Source organism: Mustelus asterias, chromosome 9, assembly GCF_964213995.1.
Source record: "Mustelus asterias chromosome 9, sMusAst1.hap1.1, whole genome shotgun sequence".
NCBI classification, from domain to species: Eukaryota; Metazoa; Chordata; class Chondrichthyes; order Carcharhiniformes; family Triakidae; genus Mustelus; species Mustelus asterias.
In genome coordinates, this window is record NC_135809.1 from 37,775,614 (window position 1) to 37,801,635 (window position 26,022).

At 44.9% G+C, this 26,022-nt stretch overlaps 1 protein-coding gene across 3 annotated transcripts in view; it reads right to left on the bottom strand.

The window, feature by feature from the left end:
* Positions 1–26,022, bottom strand: part of b4galnt3b (beta-1,4-N-acetyl-galactosaminyl transferase 3b) — a 203,134-nt gene that overhangs the window by 55,132 nt on the left and 121,980 nt on the right. For 2 of the 3 annotated variants that reach the window (XM_078219999.1, XM_078220000.1), the window contains 4 exons: positions 23,623–23,718; positions 8,646–8,736; positions 3,075–3,175; positions 1,232–1,299 (listed from right to left, as the gene is read on the bottom strand). In XM_078219999.1, the coding sequence (XP_078076125.1) occupies positions 1,232–1,299; positions 3,075–3,175; positions 8,646–8,736; positions 23,623–23,718 (356 nt within the window). Of the gene's footprint in view, positions 1–1,231; positions 1,300–3,074; positions 3,176–8,645; positions 8,737–23,622; positions 23,719–26,022 lie in introns of those variants that run through there. The other variant, XM_078220001.1, reaches the window with a different exon arrangement.

Sequence of the window (26,022 nt, forward strand, 5' to 3'; positions counted from 1 at the left end):
GTTGGTGGGGAGCTGTTGTAAACTCCACTGGTGGGAAGCACTCCCAGCTGGTGGGGTTGTGGAAGGGGCCCTATCGTTCCGGGCCCGCTAATCATATGGAAAAAATGTCAATTTCATTGACAATGCCACATGATAATCAGCTCCGCGCTGATTTCTGGCGCGGAGCTGATTGTGCTTAAATAAAAGCACCTGGGAGACTCGCAACCATCCAGACATTTGTCGCAAACCTCGCAAAAGGATCCCCGCTGTTTTCTCCCAGCCCATTGCGCTGCTCGAGCAGCACAGCAGGCAAGGAGAATCCCGGCCATGAAATCCAAAATGTTTCTTTAGAATTCCTCTTTGGCAATGATCTTTTGTGCAATCTAGTACCATGTTAAACACAGTTATGGTTTTCATGTTTATCCTTTACAAATCTTGAATACTTCTTCAAGAGTACTCCTGGATCTTCTCTGAACATACCCAATTACTACGGCCTCCCCTCACAATGCCTTATCCCAGCTGTCAACTGAGCATACTCGAGCCTCTGCAATGGGCCAATGCCTCACATCGTACATTGGCTAGAATTGACACAGTGCTTCAAGGTTGGACCTGATTAAGATATCGATGTACATTATCAACAGCAACATCAACAATACTGACACATACGTGAACCAAGACAATTTGTTTTGAAATAAGCAACTGTTTCCTCACCTTTGATTAGGACGCCAGGATGGTCTATCCTTCAAATATTCAACACTGCAGGGTGTCCAATTCAACAATGTGGGTTTGTATGTTTTCAAGACCCCAAAATTGCAAGCAATAGTGATGAGGGGCTCAAACTCGACTGTCACTGTTGGGACTGATTTCCAACTGGAGCTCTCAAATCACGCTTTCTTATGATTCTTGGGAAAGTTGATTTAATTAGGAGTAATGTTTATTTTCATTTAAAGGGCAGGAACAACAAATGTCATTCAATCTTATTTAATAAAAATTCTAATCATCTTTCCATCTCGTCATTTTAACTGTCGCATTTTTACAGTTTATAAAAGGATGATACTGTAAATGAACCTGTATTGGCAAAAGCCAATCAACTTTACCACAGTAAAGAGTAAAATAATATCTTAATATGCAATCTGTGAAAGACGCAACCACTGCAAAAGGAATTAGCTGCTTTGTTTCTGAATAAAGAATATTCTTACACAGAAACTATAGGAAAGAAAAGATTTAGCCAGCTGAATAACAATACACCTACTGTGTGGGCTTGGAGACTTGACTTTGAAACTTTCCAAATTCTCCTGGGGCTGTCCACTCCTTCCCAGTCTACATTGAAAAACAGGAGAAGGTTAACTTTAGTTTGCTGGCAGCCGCATTCTTTTAAAGTGAATGCAAGACTAATATATGCAATTCTTGCTTCACTGAACTCAAGGGAAGTGCACACTGTTTAGAATTTCCTGATTTGCAGAGGGAACTTAGCTACAATGTTAGATTGGAGAAGCTGGGGTTGTTCTCCCTGGAGCATAGGAGGTTGAAGAAAAGATCGGCTAGAGGGTGTACACGACTGTGACGGGTTTAGATAAGGTACGCAAAAAAAAAGCTGTTCCTATTAGCTGATGGCTCAAGGGCTCAGGGACACAGATTTAATGTTTTGGGCAGGAGAAGCAGCGGAGAAAGTGTGAAGAACATTTTATCCAGAGAGCAGTAATAACCTTGAATTTGCTGCCAAGAGAGTGGTGGAAATGGAGACGACCAATGATTTTAAAAGAAAGTTGAATAAGCACTTGAGGGCAATAAACTTGCAGGACGACAGCGATGGACAGGGATTAATCATTCTACAGAGAGCCAGCATACACATGATAGGCCAAATGACCTCCTGCTCTGCTATAATGACTCCATGATGAAATGTCTCCTGGTTGCCATGGTCCCCTGCATTGTGTCCTGTGGAGCCTGCTCCAATGTCAAGACCTTTCCATCGACTTAATAAATAACCTTTCAGCGTCAATTAGGTTGTTATTTCCTATTTTTAACTAGAAATTTGATTTGCATTGTTAAATTGTATTTTGCAGTTCTTAGCTTTGTACTGTTGTGCTTCTAATCATCTTATCCATAAAAACATAGCTATGACGTTAAGCTAACAGTAACTGTTGCAGGCTAGTTTGGGGCAATGTTTATTTATAATTTATTTGTGTCACAATAGGCTTACATTAACACTGCAATGAAGTTACTGTGAAAATCCCTTAGTTGCACACTCCGGGTACACTGAGGGAGAATTTAGCTTGGCCAATTCACCTAAACAGCACGTCTCCCGGACTGTGGGAGGAAACCGGAGCTCCCTGAGGAAATCCATGCAGACACGGGGAGAACGTGCAGTCTCCGCACAGACAGCGACCCAAGCCGGGAATCGAACCCGGGTCCCTGGCACTTGTGAGGCAGCAGTGCTAACCACTGTGCTGATATGTTGCAGGTTAATGTGAAAATGTGAGAGCAATACTTTCTCTCCTTTTGCTGGTCTTTGTGTTTTGTGTAAAAAGAGGATATTTTTCACAAATGAATCTTCCTGTGAACACGTTTTTACTTTATAGCCTCTCCACAGCATTCTTAGCACAGCAAACACAGGGGCAGAGGCCATTTTGTGAAGGAACTGGGCAATAATCATCTCCTGTGCTGCTGGTGGATTAAAGCACAGTGTGTGTGGATACCACTTCCCGATACCAGTTTTACCAACGCATCACGAATGTTAGTGGGCTGCTTATACCAACCGACTTAAGAACAGCTTCTTCCCTGCTGCTGTCAGACTTTTGAATGGACTTACCTTGCATTAAGTTGACCTTTCTCTACACCCTAGCTATGACTGTAACACTACATTCTGCACTCTCTCCTTTCCTTCTCTATGAACGGTATGCTTTGTCTGTATAGCGCGCAACAATACTTTTCACTGTATGTTAAAACCTTTGACAATAATAAATTAAATTTTTAAAAATGCAGAGGCCATTAAGGCACCAGTAAATCTAAAATTAGACAGCTCAATTTCATTTTGTGCCTAGGGTAAAACAAGTCCTTAATCCAGACCTTGGAACATATATATATTGATATTATACCTTTCCAACTCGAGCCAGGAGTGTGACATTTGAAGGGTTGTCATTTGTACTCAGCCAGAACTCAGAATTATCATCGGAGGCCACTGCAAACTGAAATTCACCTGAAACACAGCATAATAATTAATTAGCTTTCTGGAAACCTACTGACCCAAGCATTATTCCACTTCTTCCTTGAAGCTATTCCCTTTTACTAAATATGAAAACATGGGTGGAATCAACTCTCAATGCACACATTGTTGAACTGGCAGAACAGGTTGAGGAAGCAGTTAATGAGGCATTCAGCATGTCAAGCTTCATTAACAGAGGCATAGAGTACAAAAACAAAGAAGTTATATTAAACCTGTATAAAATACTGGTTCAGTCTCAACCACAGTATTGCGTCCAGTACTGGATACCACATTTTAGGAAGGACGTGAAGGCATTACAGAAGGTACACAAAAAACTCGGGAAAATGGTTCCAGGGTTCAGGGAATTCAGTTACACAAATACAGTAGAGAAGCTAGGTCTGTTCTCCTTGAAGAGAAAGTTGAGGGATTTGATAGTTATTCAAAATCATGAGATGTCTGGACAGAGTAATAGGGAGAAACTGTTCCTACTGGTGGAAAGGTTCAGAAGCAGAGGACACAGATTTAAGAAAATATGCAAACAAAGCATGAGGAAAAGCAGTTTAATGCAGTGTGTGGTTAAGATCTGGAATGCACTGCCTGAAGGTGTGTTGAGGGAGGGTCAATCAAGGCATTCAAAGGGGAATGTGGTTATTATCTGAAAAAGAAAGATGTGCAGGGACATGGGGAAAGGGGGGATTGACACTCATGTCATGCTCTCACAGAGAGCCAACTGATTGAATGGCCTTCTCTGTACTGTAACTATTCTGTGATTCTCTGGCACCTTCCAAATTGTTAGCTCTCTATGTATGAACACCGAACTTTACATAAGAACATTTCCATGTGGCTTATTTGGGGTCAGGTGCAAAATGCACATGCACCTCTTCCAAGGTTGGGGTCCCTATGTGAGGACCCCAGGAATATTGCGCTTCCTCCCATACACTATTTCCATGAGCTGGTGCATGTTTTGGAAGCTTTAAAAAAAAACTACATTGAAGAGTTGATGACCACTGGGGAAGCCTGCTGAGGAGTCAACAACATTCTGAAAGGCAAGTGTGAAATGATTCCACACCTTCAAATGTCATTAATATATGCTATCTTGTAATGTAAATGTGTATTTTAAATCTGTGTTTGATCTTACAGCTCTGTCTTGCAAAGGGAAGTTGACCATTACATTGACCACCATAGTGTAAGTGCAGACATGCTTTACAGTACTGTTTCACATTGGAGAAAGTACTATAAGGCATTCAAAAATGCCGAAAAATGTGTCAGATTTGGCACTGGGATTTAAATTTATCGGCAGCTGCAATGGTGAAAAAAAGCCCTGCTTTTGAATGGTTAAAAAAAATCTCAGCGTCGGCTTCCTTCAATTGATTGACAGGCAATCTGTTTTGAAATGGAAAAGCCACCAAATATTCTTTCAACTTCAGTCTCTTGCGGTTTCAATAATGTTTGATAGCTGTGGCCATAATGAGCATTTGGCTTCTTTCCAAAAGTTAATGGTCAGTTTTGAGAGTTTGTACTAACATACTCAGCCTTTGAAGTGATTCAGAGCGTATAGTTGTTTGTTTACAAAACTTAGTGGCAACGTTTTAAAAATTCATTTTATAGGGTGTCATCGGCTAGACCACCATTTTTAGCCCATCCCTAGGTGCCTTTGAGAATGTGGTGATTTTTCTTGAACAGCTGAGATATAGGTACGCCCGCAGTGTTGTTAGGGAGCGAGTTCCAGTCTTTTGACCCAGCAACAGTGAAGGAATGACAATATATATCCAAGTCAGGATGGTGAGTGACTTGCAGGGGAACCTGCAGGTGGTAGTGTTCCCAGGTACTTGCTGCTCTTGTCCTTCTAGATGATAGTGGTCGTGGGTTTGGTAAAGATGTTGCCTAAGGAACTTTGGTGAGTTCCTGCAGTGCCTCTTGTAGATAGTACACAAGGCTGCCACTGTTGGTCGGTGGTGGAGGGATTGAATATTTGTGGAAAGGTTGGAATTGCACTCATCCAGGAAAGTGGACAGTATTCCATTACACTCCTGACTTGTGTCTTGTAGATGTGGACAGGCTTTGGGGAATTAGGAGGCGAGTTACTTGCCACAGGATTCCAAGTCTTTGACCTTCTCTGGTAGCCACAGTATTTATATGGTTAGTCTAGTTCAGTTTCTGGTCAATGGTAACCCACAGGATGTTGATAATGTGGGATTCAGCGATGGCAATGCCAATGAATGTCAAGGAACGATGGTTCAATCCTCTCTTGTTGGAGACGGTCATTGCCTGGTACTTGTGTGACGAGAATGTTACATGCAACTTGTCAGCCCAAGCCTGGATATTGTCCAGGTCTTGTTGCATTTAGACATGGACTGCAACAGTATGTGAGGAGTCGCAAATGATACTGAACATTGTGCAGTCATCACCAAACATCCCCACTTCTGACCTTATGATGGAAGGAAGGTCATTGATGAAGCAGCTGAAGATGGTTGGGCCAAGGACACCACGCTGAAGAACTCCTGCAGTGATGTCCTGTGGCTGAGATGATTGGCCTCCAATCATCACAACCATCTTCCTTTGTGCCAGGTATGACTCCATCCAGCAGAGAGTTTCTCCCCTGGTTCTCATTGACTCCAGTTTTGCTAGAGTGCCTTGATGCTACAGTTTGTCAGATGTGGCCTGATGTCAAGGGCAGTCACTCTCACCTCACGCATTCAGCTCTTATGTCCATGTTTGAAATAAAGGCCATAATGAGGTCAGCTAAGTGACCCTGGTGGAACTCACATGAGCGTCCGTGAGCAGTTATTGCTGAGTAAGTGCTGCTTCAGAATACTATTGATGACTCCTTCCATCACTTTACTGATGATTGAGAGTAGGCTGATAGGGCAGTAATTGGATAGGTTAGATTTGTCCTGTTTCTTATATACAAGAGATACTTGGGCAATTGTCCACATTGCTGGGTACATGCCAGTGTTGTAGTTGTACTAGACCAACTTGGCCAGGGGCATGGCAAGAGGTTCTGGAGCACAAATCTTCAGCACTATTGCTGGAATATTGTCAGGGGCCATAGCTTTTGCAGTATCCAGTATCTTCAGCCATATCTTGACATCACATGAAGTGAATTGAATTGCCTGAAGGCTGACACCTGTGGTGCTGGGGACCTCCAGAGGAGACCAAGATGGACTACCCACCTGGCAGTCCTGACTAAAGATTTTTGCAAATGCTTCAGCTTTATATTTTGTACGGATGTGCTGGGCTCCTCTATCATTGAGGATGGGGATATTTGTGGAGCTCCTCCTCCTCCAGTGAGTTGTTTAATTGTCCACCATCATTCACAGCTGGACGTGGCAGAATTGCAGAGTTTACAACTGATCCATTGGCTGTGGGAGTTTGTCTCCACAAGGACTGTGTGCTGGTCATTCCTACCGATACTGTGATGGACAGATACATCTGTAGCATCCAGATTGGTGAGGATGGAGTCAAGTATGCTTTTCCTTCTTGTTGGTTCCCTCATCATTTGCCGCAGTCCCAGTCTGGCAGCTATGAGGCAGCACGGTGGCACAGTGGTTAGCACTGCTGCCTCATATTGCCAGGGACCCGGGTTCAATTCCCGGCTTGGGTCCGTGTCTGTGTAGAGTTTGCATGTTTTCCCTGTGTCTGCGTGGGTTTCCTCCGTGTGCTCCGGTTTCCTCCCACAGTCTGAAGGACGTGCTGGTTAGGTGCATTGGCCATGCTAAATGCTCCCTCAGTGTACCCGAACAAGCGCCGGAGTGTGGCAACTAGGGTTTTTCCACAGTAAATCACTGTGCTGCCATCTTTGCCGATGACACAGGACATACCCAGAAATGGTGATAGTGGTGTCTGGGACATTATCTGTAAGGTATGATTTCGTCAGAATAACATCATGCTGTTGCTTGACTAGTCTGTGAGTCAGCTCTCCCAATTTTGGCAAAGGCCCCCGGATGTCAGTAAGGAGGACATTGCAAGGTCGATAGGGCTGGGTTTGCCATTGTTGCTCCCGGTGCCTAGATCGATGCCGGGTGGTCCATTCAGTTTCATTCCTTTTGTTCCATTTGAATATAATTGCTTGGTTTGCTCTGCCATTTCAGAGGGCATTTAAGATTCACGCACATAGCTATGGGTCTGGAGTCACGTGTAGGTCAGACCTGTCTCCTTACACATGATGCTGCTCACTCTAAATATTGTGGGATTGTTTGTTTTTATCACACCATGGAGACAGAAGACTCTTTAGTCTGTACCTATCACACACTGAATTACTTTTCTTTTGAAGTGTGGTGGCTATTTTTATCTGGACAAACACACCAGTGACTCTTGGCCAGCAATGTCTCTCAAAGAGCTGCCTGTTTAAGAATCATCTCTGTAAACAAACGTAGTCACAAAGGTTACAATGAAGAGAGACCTGGACTATCTTTCAAGGATACCACTAACCTATAATTAGCTGGAATTTCTTTTTATGCAATACAAATTTCACATCTATAGTTTCCAATTCCATGAGTTAAATTATATTACACCAATAACCAAGTAAAACATCCAAGTGACAGCAGGGAATCTTCCATGTTTTCTGCTTTAGGCTTTTTTAAACAGAGATTTCAGCATCATGCTATTTTGTCTCAGATTGTCATTTGAGTTCAGTGTGTGTATCATCCCAGTCATAAAACGATTACCAATAGATATTCAATTTAATGAATTAACCAATTAAAAAAAGATTAGGTAATACATTAGTAAACATTTTTGATTTTAGTTGAAGATACAGAAGGTAAAGAACTGTACAATTTTATTGAAGGACAGTCATGTTCTCAGTCAAGTGTGAGCCACTTGTAGTTCAAATACACTCTATTAGGTCCATTTTCATCCATAAAAATAAAATGCTTTATTCACATATTCTGTACCCTCCTTTGCCCATAAAATTAATGTTAATTTTTTCCTCTCTAATCATATTATTCACCAAATGTATCGTGAGCAATCTAAGAGGGGCAGGGGTTTGGCTGTCAATGCTTTCACAGCCCACCTCATGAGGCAGGTATATTTGCTGAAATATATTTCACGTCCAGCATGACAGATCATGCAGCAGCCTCCCCCTCAGCCCCCTCCCCCCACCACCTTTCCAAGACTGCTTTGAATCCAAGCAATGCTTGCCCTACAGTCAGAGGATTTCAATAACTGCAGGTTAAGAGCCAAGCCCCTTATACTGCTGTGATACTCACAACAGAAGCTCAAATGGCAATCAGACAATCTTACAACTGCGTGTTCTGGCCCATTAAGAAGCAGATTAATGAAAGACCAAAATTGATCCCTGTGCATTCTTTCATTTAAAATCAATTCACTTTCTGCACACTGCAAGTGGTAAAGCAGTCCATGTATAATTTTCATGTTTTAAAAAAAATGCTGGTTGCAGGAAATGAGATAGTTATTATGGTGGTAGGGGTGAGAATGATCAAAACGAAAAGAGAAACTGACTTACTATCTGCATAGGGATGGATATAGCCGAATATTCTGAGCCCATAGTGAGTCCATCTTGGTGCCACCGCCAACTTCTTGACCACAGTTCGTGTCTAGAAAAATTTTATTGATCTCAAAGAAAGCAGCAACCAGATAATATTTAGCGTATCTTAATTTCTCCCATAAATAAATATCTTAATTTCTTCCACATACAAATACCTTAATTTGTATGAAGATCTTAATTTCTCCCAAAAACAAAAATCTTAATCTCTCCCATATACGAAGATCTTAATCTCGCCCATATTCAAAGATCTTAATCTCTCCCATATACAAGGATTTTAATCTCTCCCATATACAAGGATTTTAATCTCTCCCGTATACAAGGATTTTAATCTCTCCCGTATACAAGGATTTTAATCTTGCCCATATACAAATATCTTAATCTCTCCCATATTCAAAGATCTTAATCTCTCCCATATTCAAAGATCTTAATCTCTCCCATATACAAGGATTTTAATCTCTTCCATATACAAAGATCTTAATCTCTCCCATATACAAAGATCTTAATCTCTCCCATTAAAAAAATCTTAATCTCTCCCATATACAAAGATCTTAATCTCTCCCATATACAAAGATCTTAATCTCTCCCATATACAAAGATCTTAATCTCTCCCATGTACAAGGATCTTAATCTCTTCTGTATACGAAGATCTTAATCTCTCCCATATACAAAGATCTTAATCTCTCCCATATACAAAGATCTTAATCTCTCCCATATACAAAGATCTTAATCTCTCCCATATACAAATATCTTAATCTCTCCCATATACAAATATCTTAATCTCTCCCATGTACAAGGATCTTAATCTCTTCCGTATACGAAGATCTTAATTTCTCCCATATACAAAGATCTTAATTTCTCCCACAAACGAATATTTTAGTTTCTCCCATATACAACTTTACAAAAACAGAATATTAATCAAGCACAGTGGTCTGTGTGAGTCAGTGTTGCTAGCATGCTATTTGTAAAATAACAGATAGATCTGCAGTGCCCTGAATAGCTTCACATTCTGAATTAGTCAATAGGACAATATCCACGTGACTTTGTCATTTTAATTGATTTTGACTTCATTCCGTCATCTTGTCGATCAGAAATTAAAGCAAGTAAACGATTCCAATGAATTAAAAAGAGATACCTGCATTTCCAGGGAATTAATCACCACCCCACCCAAACAAACATGGAAAGGTTTTGATGAACTTTTCTTGTTTCCTCCCCACTCTCCCACCCGGGTATTTTTCTTCTGTGCTTTTGGTTACCTAGGAAGCGGGTAGGCTACTCAGCCAGTGTGGTGGTAGCAGACTCAATTGATACCTTAAAAAAAAAACTGAATAATTATCTGCAGCAAAAAGAAATTGCGGGACCCACAGAATAAAAGGGGGAGAAGGTCTAGGGAAGTTACACTTTCAGAGAGCTGGCATAGACAAGATGGGCCAAATGGCCACCCTCTGTACTCTATCTATTCTATCCTCCTATGAAATAAAATGTTCCCATCCATATAAACTAGTATATAAACTGAAATCAGATGTCAAAATAAGAACACCTCGTATAATAGATAATAAATGCCTGGGCCAGTCAGAACTATCGAGATACACACTGTGGAATTGCTTCAAACAAATTAAGATACAAAACTTAGGGAAGTTACAGACGTTCAGGCCATTCTTTGAATGAGCAAATGGATTTTTCGGATTTAATTAGTTTATTTTATTGAACAGGCATACTGCCATAGGTAAAGTGTTCAGCAGCAAACTTTGTTTACAGGACATCAAGTTATTTCTCGAGTCATTGGTTGGGAAGCATTTTCCAATCAGGGCCAGTGTGATCTCCTGGACTCGTTTCGATCGCCTCAGGGGGTCGGAGAGGAATTTCCCAGATTTTTTTTCCCCATATTGGCCCTGGGGTTTTCACTCTGGGTTTTCGCCTCTCCCTGGAGATCACATGGTCTGGAATGGGGGGGTGGGGGTGAGTTAATAGGTTGTGATGAACAAAGCATCGTAGCTGTGAGGAACAGCTCGGGGGATAGGATATTAGTATGTAGATAGGCTGGAAAATTGGGCGGGGATCCTGGATTCAGGATTCAATCCTGGACCGGGGAGCGGCGCGGGCTTGGAGGGCCGAAGGGCCTGTTCCTGTGCTGTATTGTTCTTTGTTCTTTGTTCAACAGTTCAACAGGGTAAGTATGTTGTATTGTACTATATGCATGTAGTGTAAATTAAAACATATACACATTTACTCAAAATTTTATGTACACATTCATTTACTATAGAACAACAGAATGGAACCTTAGAGCTTTGTTGTTGCAATTTATTTTAAATTTTATTCATTCACAGGATGTGTGCATAATTGGCAAGGCCAGCATTCATTGTCCATTCCTTTTGCTCTTGAGAAGGTGGTCGTAAGCTGCCCTCTTGAACACTACAGCCCATGTGAAGGTACTCTCACTGTGCTGTTAGGTAGAGAATGCCAGGAGAGCATTTTAATCCAGTGACAGAGAAGGAGAGTTGATATATTTTTGTCAGGATGGTGAGTGAATTGCTACCCTCTGTTCTCAGCTGCAAGGGATGAGGGTTGGGAAGTGCTATTGAAGGAGCTTTGGATAATTGCTACAGTGCGTTTTTTATATGGTACACATCGGCCAGGTTGTGCCAGTGGTGAAAGGAATCAATGGCCCGGATTTTGCTGACTCAAATGTGGCAAACTCTGTGGTGTTTGCTGCTGAATGTCAGAACATCACCACAACTTCTTGAAGCCAAAAAGTGGAAGATGCAGTGTGACTCAATGGGTTCCAAAGGAGCTTCCGATGACGGCTCTACCGGGTCACTTTGAAAGGCAGCAAGGACTCTTATTTCATCAATTTGGGCTGATCTTACACAACTAGCGCGGGATTTAACATTCATTTGTTTAGAGTTGGAATTAACCAGCACATAAGCCCGCTCAAGAGCGCATCCACAAGTTTAGCCGCCTGTTTAACAATCTCATTTGTGTATTTAATGCAAAAGTTGTTACGGCTAAAGAGAAATTTATTATTGATCATTATTAATTCTGTGGTGAGTGTATCACCTCATGACTCCTCAAGTTCTGTCTGCAGTTTACAAGGCACGAGTCAGAAGTTTGATGGCAAACTCTCCATTTGTTTGGATGAGTGCAGCACCAACCACATGAAAAAAAGCCCATTATTAATCACAGAAAACTAAATAATTACCAATATATTTTAGAATAACAGAAGCAAATGAGATAAATACATTAATTATTTTAGGAAAAAAGCACAAAAAAGGAATCATTGTAATTTGATTTTATTATTTAATAAATTAAAACTTTCTTGCTCTGTTGCCTTTAACCTGAAATTATTTCAGAATAATTTGGAGAACATTTTTAATATTAAATTGTTTTAATTAAAATTTAGCAAAATATGTGCTCACACTTCAGTGCATTCAGTGAACAGTGAGCTGAACACATGCACCTGATGTGAATACAATTTAATTTTAAAACACAATTTTTATTGTAGAGGCAATAGTGAAATGGGAGTTTAAGTTGAACTGAATAGGTTTTCAACGATGCCCTGGATCAGAAAAACACCAAAACTATCAGCTTTTCAATATTGTAAACCAAATATTGAAAAGCTAATAGTTTTGGTGTCTCTTATAACATAAGAACTAGGAGCAGCAGTAGGCCACCTAGCCCCTCGAGCCTGCTCCGCCATTCAATAAGGTCATGGCTGATCTTTTCATGGATTCAGCTCCACTTACCTGCCCACTCACCATAACCCTTAATTCCTTTATTGTCCAAAGATTTATCTATCCTCACCTTAAAAACAATGAGATAGCCTCAACTGCTTCACTGGGCAGGGAATTCCACAGATTCACAACCCTTTGTGTGAAGAAGTTCCTCCTCAACTCAGACCTAACTCTGCTCCCCCTTATTTTGAGGCTATGCCCCCTAGTTCTAGTTTCACTGCCTGTGGAACCAATTTCCCTGCTTCTATCTTATCTATTCCCTTCACAATCTTATATGTTTCTATAAGATCTCCCCTCATTCTTCTGAATTCCAATGAGTATAGCCCCAGTCTGCTCAGTCTCTCCTCATAAGCCAACCCTCTCAACTCCGGAATCAACCTGGTGAATCTCTTCTGCACCCCCTCCAGTGCCAGCATATCCTTTCTCAAGTAAGGAGACCAAAACAGCACTCCAGGCGTGGCCTCATCAGCACCTTATACAGCTGTAACATAACCTCACTGTTTTTAAACTCCATCCCTGGAGCAATGAAGGTCAAAATTCCATTTGCCTTCTTAATTACCTGCTGCACCTGCAAACCAACTCCTTGTGATTCTTGCACAAGGACACCCAGGTCCCTCTGCACAGCAGCATGCTGCAATTTTTTACCATTTAAATAATAGTCCATTTTGCTGGATGAATTCACATTTACCAACATTGTACCCATCTGCCAGGCTCTTGCCCACTCACTTAGACTATCCCTTTGCAAACTTTCAGTGTCCTCTGCACACTTTGCTCTGCCACTCATCTTAGTGTCATCTGCGAATTTTGACACACTACACTTGGTCCCCAACTCCAAATCATCTATGTAAATCGTAAACAATTGTGGTCCCAATACTGATCCCCGAGGCACACCACTAGTCACTGATCACCAACCAGAAAAACATCCATTTACCCCCACTCTTTGCTTTCTGTTAGTTAACCAATCCTCTATCCATGCTAATACATTACCCGTAACACTGTGCACCTTTATCTTGATGTGGAGATGCCGGCGTTGGACTGGGGTAAACACAGTAAGAAGTTTAACAACACCAGGTTAAAGTCCAACAGGTTTAAGGTTAAAATGAAACTTAAGGTTAAACCTGTTGGACTTTAACCTGGTGTTGTTAAACTTCTTACTACCTTTATCTTATGCAGCAGTCTTTGGTGCGGCACCTTGTCAAATGCCTTCTGGAAATCCAGGTACACCACATCCACAGGTTCCCCATTGTCCACTGCGCATGTAATGTTCTCAAAGAATTCCACCAAATTAGTCAAACCTGACCTGCCCTTCATGAACCCATGCTGCGTCTTACCAATGGGACAATTTATATCCAGATTGTCTCTCTATTTCTTTCTTGATGTTAGATTCAAGCATTTTCCCTACTACAGAAGTTAAGCTAACTGGCCTATACTTACCTGCCTTTTGTCTACCTCCTTTTTTAAACAGTGGCGTCACATTTGCTGTTTTCCAATCTGCGGGAACCACCCCAGAATCCAGCAAATTTTGGTAAATTACCACTAGTGCATTTGCTATTTCTCCCACCATCTCTTTTAGTACCCCGGGATGCATTCCATCAGGACCAGGAGACTTGTCCACCTTCAGCCCCATTAGCTTGCCCAACACTACCTCTTTCGTGATAATGATAGTTTCTAGGTCCTCACCTGCCATAGCCTTCCTGTCATCAATTTTTGGCATGTTATTTGTGTCTTCCACTGTGAAAACTGACACAAAATACCTGTTCAATGCCTCAGCCATTTTCTCATTTCCAGTTATTACATTTCTCTCCTCATCCTCTAAAGGACCAATGTTTACTTTAGCCACTCTTTTTCATTTTATATATTTGTAGAAACTTTTGCTATCTGTTTTTATATTCTGAGCTAGTTTACTCTCATAATCTTTATAGCTTTTCTCGTGACTTTCTGTTGACAGAGCTATCAGAGTTTCACCACCTTCCTGTCGGTCCCTCCGGACAGTCTGTTACCCCTGGATATTTAACTCCCAGTCATGCCCATCCTGCAACCATGTCTCTGTAATGGCCACCAAATCATATTCATTCGCAATGATTTGTGCTGCCAACTCATTTACCTTTTCTCGAATTTCTTAAGCCTGCCCCAAGATTCAGAACAATCATAGCTGATCTCCTGCCTCAACTCCACCTTCCCGCCCACTCTTGATAGCCTGAGAAATCAAAAATCTGTCAATCTCAGCCTTAAATATGTTCCCAGATAAAGCATCCACAACCCACTACAGAATTCCAAATCTTGTGAAAGATTCACAAACTTCTGAGTGCAGGTATTTCTCCCAATCTCTATCCTAAATGATTGGAACCTCATCCTGAGGCTGCGCCCCTATGTTCTAGATTCCCCATCCAGGGGAAGTAACCTCTCAGTGACTTTACATCATCAGCAACCTTTGATTCTTTACTCTCTGTTTCTTTATATAAACCATTTAGATTGTAAATAAATGTTAAATAGCAATGATCCCAGCACTGATTCTTGTGACACTTTACTATTCAGTTTGCCAATTTGAAAATATCACACTTATCCCTACTCTCTGCCTTCTTTCCTTTAACCAATGTTCTACCCATGATGATATATTACCCCAATTCCATGCTGCTTTATCTTGTATATTGACACATTTGTAGCATTTTGGAAATCAAAGTGTATTACATCTATTTCTTTCGATTTCCTCCATTTTACTTCTTGTTGCCATAACACCTGTGTATTACTCTTCCCTATTACCTCCATCTCTCACCCCTTCTTCTTCCAGTTATGCTGCGCCTAGTACTCTCACCATCGCATCCTTTCCCCTGGTTTCAGACCTTCCTCTTCTTCTTCCTGACCGTTCCATCTTCATCACTCACGGATTTCCTCTCTCTCCACACCAGACGACCCTACCATTTCAATTGCTTTTCAACCAATTTTTTCAATGCTCCCACAATCTTCATTGATATTGAGTGATTAGTACTGCTGCCTCAGCAACAGAGACCTGGGTTCGATTCTGGGCTTGGGTGACGTTCTGCCCGTGTCTGCATGGGCTTCCTCCGGGTACCTGGGGTTCCCTCCACAAGTCCAAAGATGGGATTAGGTTGATTGGCCATGCTAAATTGCCCCTTAATGTCCCAAGATGTGTAGGTTAGGGGGATACGCGGGGTAACTATGTGGGGTTACGTCAATAGAACCTGGATAAGATGCTCTGTTGGAGGGTTGATGCAGATTTGATGGGCCGAATGGCCTCCTTCTGCAGCGGAAGGATTCTATTATTCTATGACCTTTGATGTGCGGGTCCTCGATTTGTCCTTCCCCGTTAATCCAAACATCCATCTCAGCTCATTAGTATCCAGTCATTGTGCCTGTCTTCTTAATATTGTCCAAGTTTCTGTACTATATAGCAACTACTGATTCTCCTTTATCTACCGTACTAGTTACATCCTCAAAAACACTCTAATAAATCTGTCAGACACAGTTTGCCTTTCGCAAAACCATGTTGGCTTTGTCTGATCATACGATATATAAATGCATCGTTAAGACTTCCTTCATAATAGATTTCAGCATTTTTCCGATGACTGATGTCATGCTAACTGGTCTGTAGTTCCCCGTTTCTCTCTCCTTCCTTTCTTAAAAAGCAGTGTTACATTCGCTAACTTTTGGTCTGAAATATAATCCCTGAAACTAGGGAGGGGGCGATTCTCCCATCGCAACCCGCAACTTTCCTGGCGGGTCGGGCTGGGAGATGCGCATGCCAGCCACTTCTATTCTATTTCCCCACAGCTCTCTGGGTGAGGTTCCGTCAGGGAGTCCCACGCGCTCCCCCACAGTGTGGGAGGGAGCCTTAAGGGCTCCCGCTCCCCTCCACGGTACTTTGCATTAGCATTGTCTTGCTGCGGGGTGTGGTCAGGGACTCGACTGAGTGCTGGTGCTCCAGGGTGTGGGAGGAATGCACCATCTGCTGACTGCTAACCAGATGAAGCAGCTGCTGCTCCAGGCCGGGGTGCAGAGGTTCAGACATGGACTGTATGGAATCTGCTGTCACTGGGCACCCATATGGTGATGATTTGCAGTCTGTCCCTGCCCTGTGACACTGACCAGCAACACATGCCTGTAACAGATGCTGCAGTTGCACACATAGCAATGGCTCAAGGGTGCGCATTGCCCACGTCTGTACACCGATCTGCATAATATGTGCCAGCATTTGTCATGATGGGAATCTCACACAACCCTAATCGGGCCATGCATGGCACCATGGATTGTATGGTGTTGCCAGCACCCACAGTGGGGGTTCTGGGCCTATGCAGCCAATGAGAATAAACCGTCATTCTATGCTCTTTCCAAACCCTACTGTGCAGATGGATCTCAGTTTGCTTGATCTGGAGCTGGCCATGTTGGGGGGGGGGGGGGGGGGGAGAGGAGGAGGAGGAGAAGGCGGCAGTTCAGGAGGTGGCGGGTGTCGAGAGACCACTGCAGGATCAGCTCAGGAAGGAGGACAGGGGCTGCCGCTGAGGACCAGGAGGTGGGTGAGCAGGCTCTTGAGAAGGTGCACAGAAGGCGGAGAGTGCTGAGGGCAAGGAGGTACAGGCCTGGCAGTTCCTTCGAGGCCCTCTCGGAGGAGATGTGTCATTGCTGGGTGTGCCTGTCCAAGACCACGGTGCGACACATTTGTGAGGTGCTCTCACACCTGACACTCCGGGGGATCAGCGGCCACCCGCTCCCTGTGGACGTGAAGGTGACAGCTGCCCTGAATTTCTATGCCTCCGGATCATTCCCAATGGCGACCTAGCTGGGATCTCCCAGGCCTCCGTGCACAGATGTGTGCGATAGGTCACAGATGCCCTGTATGCCCAGGCAGGGCACTACATAAATTTCGATGTGGGCCGTGCAGAGCAGGAGGCCCAGGCTCTCGGCTTTGCATCCATTGCCAGGATCCCGAATGTGCAGGTGCAGTGGATGGCACGCACATCGCCTTGCGGGCCCCCCATGCAGGGCCGGAGCAATTTTTGAACAGGAAGGGGTTCCATTCCCTTACGTCTAAACTGTCTGCAACCATCAAATGAAGGTCATGCAGGTCAATGCAGGCCATCCAGGGAGTGTCCATGACAACTTTGTGCTCCGGCAGTCGGACATCCCTGGGCTCTTTGAAGACCAGCCCAGGCTCCCGGGATAGATTCTGGGCGACAAGGGTTACCCGCTAAGGTCATGGCTGATGACACCTGTGTGGAGGCCCGAGACCGAGGCGGAGACTCACTACAACGAGGCCCACGCAGACACCCGGTCCATCATCGAGCGGTGTATTGGCCTGCTGAAGATGCTGCTTGAACTGCTCTGGGGAGAGACCCTCCAGTATGACCCTGTGCGTGCTTCACGCATCATCATCGTTTGCTGCACAACATCACCTAGCAGCGGGGAGACAGCTGGAGCAGGAGGAGGAGGAGCAGCGAGGGAGCGAGGTGGACCTCCCGCCATAAGAAGAGCCTGAGGAAAGAGGGCGGGCAACAATGGCAGGTGTCCAACAGGGAAGGGCAGCGAGGAACAACTTGATTGTAGCCCACTTCACCTAGCTGGTGCTGTGCAGTGAGGGGGCTGTAACCAATACACATCCACCATACCCCAGGAGCAAATGCAGCCGCTATTCCCCCTCTAAACTGACCTGGGCCCTGAAACCACAACATCACCCTTCTCCAGCCTCTGTCATCCCACCACCCTATCCCCCAGAAACATCCAAACCTGTTAATGTGCCTGGGCTGGCAGTGGTTGCGAGTCTTGGTTGAAGGCTGGAGGAAGATGACGACTCGCTGTTGTGCTCACTGGGATCCTGCCCCTGGTGCAACTCAAGTCTGACCCCTATCTGTTCTCCGAATGCACGCTGCCACCCTGGCCCACGTAGCTGTACAGATTGGGGACACGTGTCTTTTGGCCAAGAGGGGAGGGGGCGGGGCAGGGGGGGTGAGGGGGGGGGGGGGGCACTTGCACCAAGGATTTGGTGGGTGTTGGGGAAGGTAGGGCAGGCACTCTGAAACATGGGCTGAGTCTGCAAGGCTCAACCAACAGCATCTGGGAGTCGGGAACACTGAGCTGTGGGGGCGGCAGCGGGAGAAAATCAGAGACACATTAGTCAAACGTAATGTGCAATCAACAGTTTATTGTGCTTTTAACATAAATGATTACCAAACCCTGACTAATGCTGACCTTCATCCGTGTCCTCTTAGTGAACTGCGACTTTCTAACTTTGTGCTGTCTATTGCTTCTTCTCGGTGCTACCCCAGGATGCACATCGGAGGTGGAGGTGTCCAGCTGTGATGCACGCCCTGTTGACTGCGATGCCTTTGGCGGATGTCCCCTGGGTGGCCGGGACCTGGAGGGCCCCGGCTGACTTGCGGATGGCACTGTTTCGGTGCAACCCTTTTCATCTCGCTGGCCCTGATATACCCCGGTGTGAGCAAGGGGGGAATGGGAAGGTTTCTGGACATCCGGGATCTCCTGGGTGGAAGACCCCGCATGGGCTAAAGTCCTTCCTCCTCCCTTGGGGTACCAGAGGCCCCGGGGCACTCCCTGGGATGCCAGGGTAGCTGGACTGAGCTCCAGAAGTTCCAGCATTACCTGGCTCTGCCAGTCCTGGAGGCCTAGATGCGTCAGCCCCATGATGTATGATACCTTAGCCCCGGTCCACTGAGACTCGGCCAAGTTCCGGAGCCCCTCCGCTACAGCATTCTGTGGGCAAGCCAGGCTCTGGAGCCCCTCAGCTGTAGCCCTCTGAGCCTGGGCTAAGTTGTCGAGGCTCACAGCCACGGCCTGCTGTGTCTCCAGAATGCCAGTGAGATTCCCAGCTATGGCCAGCAGTGTCTCCCACATGCCCCCGACACCCATGGCCATCGAATACTGTGCCTCCTGGATGCTGGAAACACACTTGCCCGTGGCCCGTAGTGTCTCCAGGATGGCCTGGACCCTGTCACCCATGAGGACAGACCCCTGAGCCAGATTTTCCACTGCGGCCACCACCCCTGCAGTGTTGGCCTGGTTCGCATGCTGTGTCGGCACCACCTCCTGCAACAGCTCTCTGTTGGACTCCCCTAAACAGCCTTGCAGTCACAGCATGGTTGCTGACAACCCTTCTGCAACTCCTCGGGTTTGCTGATGCATCTCCACCAGCCTTGGGAGGTACAAACCCAGAGGCTCAGCAGCTGGCTTGGAGACAGCTGAATCCTGGCCTCGGACAGACCTCCGTGTGCCCGGGCCTTCCGATGTGCCCACCTCCACCCGATGTGCATCAGCGGCTGTGATATGCTCACCAGTCCGTGACCCAGAAGCCTCAATACTAAAGGTACCCACCGTGGTGAAAGTCTCTGTGTTGGTGAGTTGTGTGGTACATGCCGGTGACGCTTTAGTGGTGCTGCCTTGGGAGGATTCCTTAGTGCCTCCCTCCGAGGTAACATCCAGGGGGTCGTGGGCAGTTTGCTCCAGAGCAGCAGGGGTGGCGGCAACACCCGAAGGGCCGGGTTCCTCTGGGTCCAGAGCTGTAAAAAAGAACGCACTTTATGGGGAGGGAGGCAAAACATTCCATGCAGCATCGCATTTACTTAGAGGAGGACCTAGGTTGAGGGTGCGCTTCTGCTCACTTGCATGCTGTACACCGACCTGGCTGTCAGTGACCATTCGGGATGGTCGATCACCCCCTGCCAGCTCCTCCATGCTGGTCAGCAATCGCAGGTCAGGCACATCCTTCACCAGTCTGTGTCGTCTCCTGTGCGCTGTGGATTTTCTTTTCCTGTGGGAACATAAGGTGGATAGCAAGCATTAATATATTGCAGTGCATGGTGCACAATGCGTGCCTGTGTCTCGGGCATTGTGCTGACAGCTTCAGGGAAAGCGGTCACCACTGAAGGGTACTCGTTGAGGGGTGAGGGAAAGGGGTTAGATTCTGCTCCTGGGGAAGGGTCATTTGTAGCATGCCCTTCAGGTGTCTAAGCAGGGTTGGAGATCCATGCCAAGCATGTGCGCGTTTCCAAGTGGGATGCTCACTCGCCCTTGCTGCTCGAAGAAGGTTGTACATTTCTTTCCGACACTGCCAGCCAGAGTACGGTGCCAGGCTCCTGGCATTCACCGCTTCTGCCACCTCCTCCCACAACGCCATGGCAGATGCACCCCTTGGATAAAGGCCCTGGCCGGGGAAGATCCGCTCACGCCTCTCCTCCACGGCATCTAGCAGGTGCTCCTGGTCGGCCTCTGAAAATCTGGGAGCAGGTTTCCACGCAGACATCTTTGTGGCGTGACTGGCTGTGTGTCCATTCCTGCAGCTTATACGCAGCTCTGGCTTATTGGGGGAGTGCAGGTGCAGTGAGTGCGGCCAGTCAGGGGCCCATTGGCAACAAATACTTGTGAAAGATTTTGAAGGCTGCATTCAGTTGAGTGTCATGCATCCCTCAGGGTGCTGATTGGCTGCCATTCAGTAAGCTGCTGTGTCCAGGGAGGGTTCAATACTCAGGGCTCCTAATCGATTGGCCGCTGTGTCCAGGGTGGGGTGCAATACGCAAAGCTCCTGCTCAAGAGAGGGAATGATCACAACGCTAGTCAGCACAATGCTAGTTCTCTGCAGGGCAGCAGCAGGACAGTATGTTCAAGGGATGGAGGGTTTGGGTACCTGCATTATCCGGATCCATGGGGGCATGAGGTGGGTGGGCAGGCATGTCTGTGTGTGGAGGGAGATGTGGGGGGGGGGGGGCAGCAATGAGGCCAGCGATGTGTGTGGGGGGGCTGTGCGGGCCAACAATGAGGCCAGTGGTTGTGTGGAGCCGGGGGGGGGGGTTGGTTGTGTGGAGCGGGGGGGGGGGCAGCAATGAGTGTGTGTGTTTGTGTAGGTGGGGGAGGGGGGGCGGGGGCAGCAGTGAGGCCAGTGATGTGTGTGGGGGTTGGATGGCAGTGATCTGGATGCTGGGAGGTCTTTTCAGCGATCTCCTAGCAATGTGCGCATGCACGAGTTCCTGCTCATCCTGCCGATTTCAGGCTCTTTGGCGCAAATAAGCCCCCCCAACTCGGGTTTTTAATGATATTCACGATTGTGACCTCTGCAGTGCACAGAATGGGGAGATTTGAGTGTGAGGTTGAACTGAGAAAACAGTCGTGATCTTGAACAGTTTTCCCGCCAATTCAGCGCTTTTGGAAGAATCGCCCCCTGGATTTCCCATGCACTGTTTTCTTATTTTATGATTGCACAAAAGCATAAACACTCTCATGCATCTAAACACTTATACAATTGTAACAATCAACCTAACTCAAAGGATAGAGCATTATGATCAATCTCTGTAGTTAAAACACATCTACCTCATAATACAATGTCTAACTATTGAAATTGGATTCAGATTTTTTTATACTGGGACCAAAGTTTAATTGTTATTCATGACTCCTTTGAGGTGCCGTGAACCATGTATACTTACAGCAGTGGTTCCCAAAAGGTGCGGCGCGCCACACTGGTGCGGCGAGAGAGGATGGCAAGTGTGGCGGGAAGATTCAAGGACAATCAAAGAAACATTTAAACATGGTTTAAACAAGCTTTGTTTGATACTTTCTGGATGTCCCATGATCATATTATAAAGTAGTTGTGTTCTATGTTATGAATCAAGCACTGCTAGGAGTTGTTTTTTTTTGTTTTTGAATGTATTTCTTATCAATAAAATATTCGGTGTGGCGCGAACAAATTTTTATTCCGAAAGTGCGGCCCAGTGAAAAAAGTTCGGGACTGACTTACAGAATAGGCTCGACTCCAAAACTATTGCTGGGGAAGTTGGAACTGCCCACCCTTGCAATGGAGCCAGCGAGGGTGAGAGTCATGGCTACCTACACCCTATCCCTCGTCGGCAAAAAATTGCCGCAAACAGGAGTGGGGGCAGGAATTCCGGAACCAGGTCCTGCCTGTCATTGTTAAAGGACCCCTGAGTTGGCCTAATTCAGTGAAAATACAGGTCCAAAGGTTGACTTTTCTCAGTGTGGCATTTCGCCAATGACAGCAAAGTGCACACCATTGTCTAATGCGGTGAATGGGGTGGTGATCCAGCAGGCTGCTTTGTCCTGGATGAGTCGAGCTTCTTTCGTGCTGTCAGTGCTGCATTCACCCAAGCAAATGGAGAGTTTTCCATCATATTTCTGGCTCATGCCTCGGAGGCTGCCGCAAGTCCTTGAGGAGTCAGGAGGTCATACACTCACCACAGAATTCTCAGCCTATAACCCGCTGGATAGAAATTCATAGAATTCATAGAAACCCCACAGTGCAGAAGGAGGCCATTCGGCCCATCGAGTCTGCACCGACCACAATCCCACCTAGGCCCTACCCCCACATATTTTACCCGCTAATCCCTCTAACCTATGCATCCCAGGACTCTAAAGGGCAATTTTCTTTTTAAAACCTGGCCAATCAACCTAACCCGCACATCTTTGGACTGTGGGAGGAAACCGGAGCCCCCGGAGGAAACCCACGCAGACACGAGGAGAATGTGCAAACTCCACACAGACAGTGACCCAAGCCAGGAATCGAACCCGGGACCCTGGAGCTGTGAAGCAGCAGTGCTAACCACTGTGCTACCGTGCCGCCATCAAGGATTGTAATACAATCCTTGATGGTATTACAGCTTTTTAAGATACTCAACTCTTCATGTAAGATTAATAATTTCATCCCCACCCGAATATAATTGCAATTGTATAATTTACTACAATAAGCCGTTTACACAATACATCTTGAATTGATGCAAAATAATTTCAATATACTTTAGTGTAAATTTACTGATCTGAGGACACTTCTTATTTTAAGAAGTGAAACAAGATCACTTTTAGTTACTGGTGATATTCCAAAATATTACTGGTGATATTCCAAAATATTACTGGTGATATTACTGGTGATATTCCAAAATTAAAACAGTCCCCAAGCAACTTTTCACACATTATTTGAAATGTTTACATATGCCCTTCACTAACATTACATCTTAACCAGCATTGGCATAAAATGCACACAGTCCTGTTTGCCTGACTGAAGGGTAATGTGGAGCCAATAGCAAAACTTGGGCCCGAGCTAGTATCAATATAGAATCAAGGAAGAAATTGCAGCAAACAATGATTAACTTGAAAAGATTCCAACTATTCCAGCTAACTGCAAACATAATGATTTATCCCAACATTTTCACACCAGCTTAACTACAGCAAATACTCACATGCGGAAAGAGAGGGAAGTGAATATTTTTCCTGAGCTGATCAACAGAGCCACCACACCAGTCTTCAAATATATGCAAATTTGCTTGACCCATGAACTGTACAAGAGAGACAAATTAAATGCATTGATTAGTGCACAGTACAGTGTTCATACTTTTTAAGATCTTAGTATCTCTAGCTATGGCACTCTGCTTAACTTCCATACAGCCCTGAGGGAATGCTGTACAGTGTTAAGAACATAAGAACTAGGAGCAGGAATAGGCCATCTAGCCCTTCAAGCCTGCTCCACCGTTCAATAAGATCATGGCTGATCTTTTTGTGGACTCAGCTCTACTTACCCACCCACTCAACATAACCCTTAATTCCTTTACTGTTCAAAAATGTATCTTTCCTTGCCTTAAAAAACATTCAATGAAGTAGCCTCAATTGCTTCACTGGGTGGGGAATTCCACAGATTCACAACCCTTTGTGCGAAGAAGTTTCTCCTCAACTCAGTATTAATTCTTCTCCCCCTTATTTTGAGGCCATGCCTCCTGATTCTAATTTCACCTACCAGTGGAAACAACTTCCCTGCTTCTATCTTATCTATTCTTTTTATAATCTTATACATTTCTATAAGATCTCTCCTCATTCTTCTGAATTCCAATGAGTATAGCCCCGGTCTACTCAGTCTCTCCTCATAAACCAACCCTCTCAACTCTGGAATCAACCTAGTGAATCTCCTCTGTACTCCCTCCAGTGCCAGTATATCATTTCTCAAGTAAGGAAATTGTATTCTTAGAGAGACTACCTTTGAGATGAGATGATAAACTGTGGTCCTATGTACCTGTTCACAAGGATATAAAAGAACAAGTACAGAGTTCTCTCAGTGTCCTGGTTAATATTCATCCCTCAACCAATCCATTAATTGGCCGTCCACCTTAGTGCCCTTTGTGGTTCATTGCCGTGGGGAAATCGGTTGCTGCATTAACCTATGTAACAGCAATGGCTAAACCTTGAAAGTAATTTATCATCTACGAAACGACAGTGTGAGATTGTGAAAGGTATATAAATAGAAGTTTGATTGATTTAAAAGAAAGAAATGTGTTTGCTTCCCTAGTTGAACATTATAGATACAATGGCTAGTTCATTATTGCTTTCTAATGCACCACAGTCAGGGTCAGAGGATGCACTTCATGGCTTCAATGAAAGCCACTGTGATGCCAAGAGAGTTGAGAATTGGACAGGATCTAACAGGAGCTTTGTCAGCGGGGGTCATTGAGATGGAAAGCACCAACTTTTAAAGGACAAGTTGGAAATGGACAGCAAGTATGAGGGAGAGGAAGAGAATGACAGTGTTTGAATGAAAGAAAGACCTGTTGTTACCAGTTAGCATTGTGGCCAAGGAAAGGAATTGAGTGATCAGGAGATCTCTATGGCATAGATCCTGACAGCAAGTGGTGCACCCTTGTAGATGAGACAGCTTTGGAGAGAGTGGAGAGAAAGTTTCAGGGTTAGAATGCGATTTAGGCTGGATACCGGAAGAAAGACACATGATGGTCTTGAATTACGATATGAAGGTTGCCATGAACATCACCACTGCTCACACTTAGCACCCTGGTAAATCACCAAGAAATGTAAACATCTGCAATCATTTTTAGTGAACAAAATGTTGTTAAACTAATACATTACATAACGGAATTGTTGAATAAATCTATCCCCAAGGTTGTCTCACTATGCAATCTTGACTTTGGGCCATCTGGACATTGGCTGAGCTAAGTCCAGGATTTGGGGTGGGAGGTGAAGGGGAGGATTCCTTTTTTCTTTCTTATGTTAGCAAGTGAAAATAAATCGGTACAGATCAGAATAAAAACAAGGCTGGTTGCAGTGTTACTGGACTCAGCATGTCAGTTACAATATTACCTTGGCTGGAAACTTAGCCATAGATCAAAAGAAGGAAAATGTATGTTGGGAGAAAGTGGAAGGTGATGGACAGAAAGAATAATCAAGAGATCATGGAAAGAATCTGGAAATATAGTAAATATTACTTCTGTATAGGGGATACAATTTCCATGTTTACAGACAGTACAGAATTTGGTAATGCAGTAATGCACCAGAGTCAGTCAGCTCCTGACCTCAATACAGCCTAGGCTCAAACATGGACAAAAGAGTTGAATGCCGGAGGTGAGGTGAGAGTGACTGCCCTTGCTATCAAGGCAGCATTTGACCAAGTGTGGCCTCAAGGAGCCCTAGGCAAACTGGAGTCAATGGGAATCAGGGGAAAACCCCTCCACTGGTTGGAGTCATACCCAACACAAAGGAAATGGTTTGTTGCAGGTCAATCATCTGAGCTCCAGAACATCGCTGCAGGAGTTCTTCAGGGTAGTGTCCTAGGCCCAATCATCTTCAGCTGCTTCATCAAT